General features: G+C 41.4%; 1 protein-coding gene across 1 annotated transcript in view; it reads right to left on the bottom strand.

The window, feature by feature from the left end:
- Positions 1–3,099: 3,099 nt before the first annotated feature.
- Positions 3,100–8,864, bottom strand: part of LOC136884717 (C-type lectin domain family 9 member A) — a 303,715-nt gene continuing 297,950 nt past the window's right edge. Inside the window, exons 5-6 of the mRNA XM_068230003.1 lie at positions 8,407–8,637; positions 3,100–3,283 (exon numbers count right to left, since the gene is read on the bottom strand). Coding sequence (XP_068086104.1) covers positions 3,138–3,283; positions 8,407–8,637 — 377 coding nt within the window. The 3' untranslated portion in view covers positions 3,100–3,137. The remainder of the gene's footprint in view (positions 3,284–8,406; positions 8,638–8,864) is intronic.

Raw genomic sequence — 8,864 nt, 5'->3', positions numbered from 1 at the left:
TATCCTGAAAATAATCAATATCATCTACCGCTAGTGAACAAAAAGGTTCTAGATAAAATGAAAGACGAATGTGCTGGAAATATTATCGATTCATTTGTCGGTACTAAATCCAAGTCATATTGCATAAAACTCTTAAATGAACTACAAATAAAGAGATTGAAGGGGATAAAAAGAATGTAGTTCAGAATCAGCTAAGTTTAGAGAATTATAAAAATTGTATTAAAAGTAATCCACCTATTTTACATAAGCAAATATCTGTTATTAGAAGCAGGAAGCATCAGTTGTACACTCATTTAATTAGTAAGGTAGCCCTTAATAATGATGATTGCAAACGGTTTGTCATTCCAAATTCTACCAACACTCTAGCCTGGGGCATAGAAGTATTGATAGGTACTACTTCACATAAAGCAGATGTGTGTGTGTGTGTGTGTGTGTGTGTGTGTGTGTGTGTGTGTGTGTGTGTGTGTGTGTGTGTGTGTGTGTGTGTGTGTGTGTGTGTGTGTGTGTGTGTGTGTGTGTGTGTGTGTGTGTGTGTGTGTGTGTGTGTGTGTGTAAACATTATGCTAGAGGTATGTACTTTGTAATATATACGTTAAGCTGTCTTACATCACAATTCACTGTACATATTGTATAAAGATAGGGAGAGGTACGCTGAGAGCGTAGTACAGCAAATGATTCAAGTTTAAACTTGTACATACGAGAATTGCGTCGAGAATAGGAGAAGTACGCAAACATTACAACGGTAAAATGATTCGAGATAAAACTTGTACATACAAGATGTAAATAAATAATGTAGAATTGGCATATTCTTTTATTTTAGATTAGGTATTACATTCTCCTCTTCCTCCCCCTCCTTATTTGCAAGTTAGAGTTTTGTTCAATACTATATCACTCAAGGAAGAAGAAAGTATGTCAAGAAAGAAGGTGTTGAGCAGATTCGTATGTATGTTATCGTCTAGCTTAGTAAGTATGTTGAGAAAATATTTTTTTTCTAAACAGTGTTTGATTCTAGTCTTGCAATGCTGTGTACAACAACATCGAACTATAGTATGTATATGTTTTTGAACGGTAGTATGTATTCAAGTCTAGACTTGCACACTCTTGCTTTTGCGACAGAGGAGGAAGAATAAGAGCAGCTTAGTACGTATGTTGAGAAGGATTTTTTCTTTCTAAACAGTACTCGATTCTAGTCTTGCAATGCAGTGTTCTACAACATCGAACTATGAACAGCAGTATGTGTTCAAGTCTCAACATGCATCACTGCAGGTACGCGATATGTGCGCTGTATTAAACATAAGATCGCGTTGTATGTTCGATAAAGCTATGCCTTGACAGAGCAGAAAAAGGAGGTTATAACACTCGCTATCTTACGCAAGCTGTTCAGAAATGTAGTCTTATTATTTTTTCTCTTAGAACAAAGGTATACCCTAAACACATCAATCAATGTTCTGATCATATGTTGGATCGAGTACAGTGTTCGATTATATTCTTAATCACTTCTTTTGTAATATAATGTTCTTTTAAATTGTCTGCTACTTCAATAAAGAGTGCAGCACGGTGCTTTCTTGATTAAAGGTGGCTACTAAGCACATTACCTACCACCACATGTCAAAGAATAAAGTGTTATAAAGATGGCAGCACGATGCTCTCTTGATTAAAGATGGTAGCTCGTCAAATTGTCCGCCACCACATTTCAACTAAAGAGTGCAGCACGGTGCTCTCTCGATTAAAGGTGGCGGATGACAAAAAATCACGTAGGTTTGTAAAGCACTTCGAAATTGCCGCCACCACATTTCAACTAAAGAGTGCAGCACGGTGCTCTGTAGATTAAAGATGGCGGATGACAGCTGTCAAAAAAACCTATTTTCAAATTATCCGCCACCACATTTCAACTAAAGAGTGCAGCACTGCGCTCTCTTGATTAAAGATGGCGGATGACAGCTGATGAAATTGCCCGCTAAAACGTATCTAGTTAAAGAGTGCAGCACGGTGCGCTGTTGATAAAGATGACAGCTTGTCAAATTGTCCGCCACCACATTTCAACTAAAGAGTGCAGCACTGCGCTCTCTTGATTAATGATGTCGGATGACAGCTGATGAAATTGCCCGCTAAAAGGTATCTAGCTAAAGAGTTCAGCACGGTGCTCTGTTGATTAAAGATGGTAGCCTGTCAAATTGTCCGCCACTACATTTCAAGCTAAAGAGTGCAGTACGGTGCTCTCTTGATTAAAGATGGCGGATGACAGCTAATGAAACTGCCCGTTACTACGTGCCATAAAGAGAGCGGCACGGTGCACTATAGATTAAAGATGGCGGATGACAGCTGATGAAATCACCTGGAAGATGGCGGATGACAGCTGTCAAAAAAGCACGTGGCTTTGTTTACCGATTCAAAGATAAGTTGGCAGCACTAAGGTTTAGGCCCGTCAAGATAGCAGCACTGAGGTTAGCGATGCGTTGTTGTCTTTCAAAATTTACATGGCTGTGAAAAAAGCACGTGGATTTGTTTCCCGATTCAAATCTCGCGCTAGTGAGGTTAAGTTGGCAGCATTGAGGTTTAGGTCCGTCAAGATGGCAGTAGTGAGGTTAGCGATGCGTTGTTATTGTTGTTGTTGTTGTTGTTAATGATAGCTGTCAAAAAGCACGTGTCTTTGTTTACCAATTCAAATTTCGCGCTAGTAAGGTTAAGTTGGCAGCACTGGAAGAGGCCCCTGGCTGAGGAGGAGGAGGAGGCCCCTGGGAAGGCCCCCCGGGAGGAGGAGGAGGAGCGGGCCTCTGGGGACCGGAGGAGGAGGAGGAGGCGGACGCCGAATCCCTGTATTATACTACTGATGGTAGAATATTACATGTCAGATGACCTTGTTGTGTTGAAGGATGGTAGAACATTACATGTCTGATGACCTTGTTCTTTGTATATTACGGTAGAACACTACATGTCTAATGACCTTGTTGTTCTTAAAGGATGGTAGAACAGTGCATGTCTGATGACCTTGAGTTTTTAAAGGAATGTAGAACATCACATGTCTTATGATCTTTTTATTGTCTGAAATTTCACTGTATTTGGTGTTGAAAGAACTTCACGACTTATTTAGAAGGATCTTTATTACATTTCAATAAAATACTATACATGAGATCTCTTCACAATTGGAACTCACAGATGTAGGGCCAGAGATCATCGCAAGGCCTGTTCGCCAGCCGGCCTGTGGAGTCAGCGCAGCCGCACCTGTCACTATCGATGTCATCCGGTAGACCAGACCGCCACCAAGTGCTGTGAGCTCGCTCACCTGGAAACACACGACATAAGTATCGTACTTTAACTATCTTCAGATTATGCCAGTTATTCCTGGAGGCAGCGCAGCAACGCGGGCCCATTTTGGTTTTGGCCTCAGACTTACAGCCGGATGCCCTTCCTGACACCACGCGCTTTTCGAGATGAAAATATCAACCCAGTATAGAGCGGGATTTGAACCGCAGCATTCTCTGCCCAATGGATGGGGGAGTTTTAAGAGCATCCACTGTTACACTGTCTCTCGTAACAAGAGACTGAAATTTCACCACTGGATGTCACATGAGATTGCGGGTTGACTACCACGTGTCTCCAGCTGAGCCTGGCATCTTTTCCACTTAATTTTGGGAGCCTCCTCACTCTCATCTTCCCTATCCGACCTCTCTTGCTCTACTCTTGTCCTCGTTCGGCTTTGGTGACCTAGGGAGTTTTTCTTTTTCAGCAAAGAGATTTACGAACACTTGGTCTGTATCACTGTGAGATTCATTCGGTAATCTCTAAGTCTGGTTTCCGTTTTGTCCTCACAAGAAGAAAGTTGTCAAGTCACACAATACAGAGCACCTCCGTCCAACATCAGGATGTCCATCCGGCTGTAAAACTGTGTGACCACACCAGAGAGTGGAGATGACCTTCTGTTTGTCTCAGGACGATGTGATGACAGGACAAATGCTGCTTTCTCTCCAAAGGAATTGTTCGTCGTGTTTGAGTGCGAACGGTGAGGACAACTCCACCCATTCTACAATTGAGAAATGAGAAAGTCTGCGACAAAACACTGGACGGCGTTTCTACACTTGAGACTGAGAGAAATCAGTTTCTTGGAGGAGTATCAAGTTTTGGCTATGATGTAAAAGTGACCTTCTAATCTGGCAGTGTAGAAGCTGTAGCTTGCCTCCTGTGCGAAGGTTGCCTAAAACATGTTCACATGTGAAAATATTTCTCCTCTGGCTCTCCTGAATATTATCAATCACGGTGCTATGCGTATCCTTCTACAAACCTCCAAACTCTTCGTTATACATCAAATTATTTTCGAGACCATCTGATCGAGTAGCGAAACGCATATTGTATTCGTGCAAACCGAAATGTGGATATTCTAAGCAGGTTTCTGGGCAATGCCACACGAATTACTTCAAGTGATCCACAGAAAATAAGGAAATGTTCAGTAAGGAATCGGTAAAACACGACGTCAGCAATAAATAGAGATGGGAGCAACTGACAGCTGCGGGTGATTGGTGGCGATTGGGAAAAGGGAGCGACACTCGTGCTGTTTCACCGTTAATACTTATTGCACGCCGCGCATTCAAAACTAGCGCCTAAATGAACTCCTCTATTGGTAAAACAGTGAAACTGAAACTACGCCAACTTGGAACTATACTCAGAAGATGTCACCACAGAAATATGATGTAATTTTGTTATTGTAAAGTTGCCTAAACTGAATGAATTTCTCCTAGTTTTATTTGCTATACATCAAGAAGTTTGGTCTTTTCTCCACAGATGACACTACCAAAAATCTATGATCATGCACCCTGGTCCAAAGTGTAAGAAGTTTTGTATTTCTAGGTTTTTTGTAACTGATTGATGCTCATTTATTTTTGGGTTGGCAATATTTCCCTTTTCTTTCCGCAAGTTTTGAATCTAGCCAGTCAATAATTTCTATATTTAATTTTCCACCTATCACAGGCTTCTTGTTCGATTTTGAGTGTTACTTTTGAATTTAACCAATAAAATTGAGCGGGTGTAGCTGGTTTAGTCTTGAATGGTCTCGAACTTTCCCTGAAGGTTTATACACTGCGGCTTTTCACGTTTCTTAGCCAATTGATCGTCATCTTACTGACTGTGTGTGTCAAAGCAGGAGGCGGGCGGCCTTTTTCATCGTTCAACAAAACATCTACAAGATAATGGCCACATAACTTCTTTCTTTCTTGCTACCTTCGCAGTTTAACCCGAGGGAAAGGTCCGACTCTTTAGTTATGTAACAAGCTTTCCTAAAATGTAACTTTCTTCCGGATAATGTAAAAACCTTCATAAAATCTTTAACTGTAAACCGGGGATAGAGAGTGATGTACCCTCTCGACCTCCCCTTCATCTTGGTTTGAAGTGACTACGTTTTGTAACTTTTCTTCTGTAAGGTGTTAAAGCAATTCCTATACGAGTCCCTTCAGTAGTTTGGGAATAGCCCCTGTTTCATCGGCCTAGAGCCCTTTAGGTTTTTAAGTGCTCATTATATTGAAACGCCGTGTGCTTTCATTCACCTTGTATTTGGGCCAATTATTTTTTTTTTTTTTTTTTTTTGCTAGGGGCTTTACGTCGCACCGACACAGATAGGTCTTATGGCGACAGGCCAATTATTTAACCTGTTCTTTTCCATGAAGGCCCGGTAGGTTGGGTAGTAAATACCCCTGTAATTTCAATTTGTAAATGGTGGTTTGAGAGACCAGAGATTGATGTAATGTTGCCTTGAGTAGGCAGTAAGAAACTGAGAGCCTGTCAGCCCATTTTCAAATTTTGTAATTGTAACGAGTGCCTCTGGAAAGCTAGATATTTTACTGTATTTTGGAGAGCAAGTGCTCTTAATTAGGGGATTACTGCCCTTCAATAATTTGTGCTCTTTTGTAAATTTGAGTTGGGGCCTCAAGAATTGTAAAGCGAGGGGCGTAAAGCCCAGGACCTGTTGAATTCACTAATATTGTATATTTATTTACTTGTTTCAAAATTGCTAATTGTACCTGGTATGTCGTTACTTGTTGATTTTTGAAATTTCTAAAGAAATATAACCTTTGTTAAAGTTTTAAATTAATTTTGAGACTGTAGTTAGACCCATTCAAGCCCACGCCTCTGCGTTCCACACATACCCCGGAACAAGTGGTAGCATACCGTGGTTGAATGGGTCTCAATTAAGCCCTTTTGACGGCTAAAACATAGTATCCAGATCGAACTCTAATGATTTTCTCAGTCGCTGGATTGTTTTCACTCTTCTAAATTCGTAAACTTTCTTTCATCATGTCTCGCCCTCGCGAAGTCCTCCATCCCGGCTACTTGCGCAAGGAGGAATTTATTTGTGAATTACTTACTAGGAATGTTCAATCTGGAGGCATGGTTGCGGCAGATACCACCAAGCTTAAGGAGTCATTAGAATTACCTATTAGTATCCCAACTTTGGGAGAGAAGGAAATTGATCAGGCTCTCTCCACTATCACGCACAACACTACCGAGCTAGCTTCTGTAGTACGTTTTTTGAAGTGAGTGATCCATCTCCTAATCAACTTATAAGAGTACAGGCAAGATTGTTCCACTTTTACAAAAGAGTTAGGGACCTTTTGTCTCTAAAGTTAAAAGAAGATCATGCTATGGAGGCTAGTAACCTTTTTGATCATCTTTCAAAAATGTCTAATAGAGTCAACCAATTGTTGCCTGGGACAGCTACCCCAAAATCCGATCAAGCCCTTTTAGTATACTTGCCTGCTAAGGAAGATTCTTCGTAGAAGGTAGGAAATCTTTGGCAACTCAACAAACGTCTGCCCCATTAGAAAAACGAGTCTGATCTTCGTACATCAATTCCACCTTTCTTTTTAATTAATGCGGTGTCTGAAGATTCTCAACCCCTAGGCCGTTACCTCTTATGCCCCCTGGGTTCAGTAGTTTGCCCCATCCTTTGGCTATGTTGCTTAGGGGAATTTCAAAGTTTTCGGTAAATTCTACTAACGAGGTCATTTCATTTCTAAGGTTTTTAGTTGAATTCCAAGACACGCCCTAGAGTTTTCTCTCTCATTCCCAAATTATTCAAATTATTTACCCTTACTCCATAAGTGTCCTCTTGGACAAAATAGTCAGAGCCATAGCTGAACAATCTTCCACAGAAGACTTCCACGCCCATCTGCTGGCTAACTTTATTCCGGCTCGAGCCATGTCTTCCTTAATACAAAAGTACTATTTCAGGGTACAGCGACTGGCAGACTTCATCCAAGATATTAAGTTTTACACCAGGGTATTCGCTCTTCATTTCCATGAAGATCAAATTGTGCAGACGATTGTTGAAGGAATTTCCCCGCCCTATAGGTCGTACCTGTGATTCGCGTCGCATCCTCAAACCTTTGCTGAATTAGAGGCTATGACAGTCTCAGCTGAATGATTTTAGGTATGCCGACACCTTACGAGTCACTAAGGAGCCCCTTCCATCTTCTAATAGTTTTCGGCCTTCACCTCGCCGAACTTTCACCACCAGCAAAAGCTACGCTTGTGGGTCGACGGATCATCTGCATAACAAGTGCCCAGTAATAAAATCGAGTGGGACAAAGAATGGAGCAGGGTCATCACAAGGATGTTTTAAATGTGGCTCGTTTTCTCATATCGCCAAGAATTGCCCTAACGCCAATTGCACCCTATCCTGCTCAACTTCTGGTTCAAACTTCTCGAACTCTAATAATCGAAAGTGACTAGTGTCATCGGCTGAGTCGGCAAGTTCATCTTCCCAAGGTTCAGTCCCCGTTAAACCCACTGAAAGCTCGGGTAAGGATAAGGGTTCTCCTAACCCATCATTTGAATGCCCAAACGTATGCCTCAGGATTGCGGCGGAGACCCCCGCACTTGTACCTATTCTTAAAATTGAGTTAAACCATGAACCCGTTACCAATTTATTAGACTCTGGGAATGTTTGTTCTATTATTTCGGCTGAATGGTATTCTAAATTAAAGAGCATTTGTATGTTTCCTGACTATTTTTCATCTCCTGTCCAATGCGTTTCGGCTAACCCCTCTCCATTAGAAATTTTAGGTTTCATCTTTGCCAAAATTCGGATTTATAAATTCACCTTGAAAGTAAAACTGTTTGTGGCTAAGCACATGTCGTGCCCGGTGATATTGGGAGCGGATTTCATGTCTTCTACTGGTCTAGTGCTCGACATTCAGAGCAAGTCGTGCACCTTCAAATTTGCTAATAATTGTAAAATTTCTTTACTTAAATGTAACTCTGTGTCATGTTGGTGCTTATTTATTCCACATGCGCTCATCAGCCAGTGAAATCGCTAACTACAGCTAAATCATTCGTTGTCGGCAGCTGTTGTTCAATATGACAAACGTCTTCCGTCCGAAATTCGGGATTTCATGAGTAGAAGAGAGAAAAACTTACCTTTCACAGATATCCAAAATTCTCCATCTTCAGGCTTGTAAACTCCCAACCAATGGGTTTTCCCGGGCTTCGTTTTCATGTACATAGTATAGAACACCTCCTTCCTCTCTCGTTCACTTTCCGCTACCATGAGATCAGCACCGTCTCTTTTGCACTGTTCCCTGGCGACACTCCAGATCTCTGCTGTACTGTATCCCTTATAACAGTTGAAATCTTTAAACCGTTGGTATTCTGCGGGCAATTAGAACACCACATTTAGATAACTTTACAAGTGAAAATTGTTTTTGTCGTACTCATTGAAGTATGACATGGTCAGGAGACACCGTAGCGTACAGAAGAGGAGTTAATGAGTGAAGTCAAGGACGTGATGTATGATAGCAGAAAAGTGGTGCTGGCATGTAGCCTACTTCTGTCAAATAGCCCCAAGGTGCTTGTTGATGGCTAAACTTCTCCATCCG

The sequence above is a fragment of the Anabrus simplex genome, chromosome 13 (genome assembly GCF_040414725.1).
Source record: "Anabrus simplex isolate iqAnaSimp1 chromosome 13, ASM4041472v1, whole genome shotgun sequence".
NCBI lineage: Eukaryota > Metazoa > Arthropoda > Insecta > Orthoptera > Tettigoniidae > Anabrus > Anabrus simplex.
Note: the sequence above shows the minus strand (reverse complement) of the source record. Positions and strands in the feature narration are given on the sequence as shown.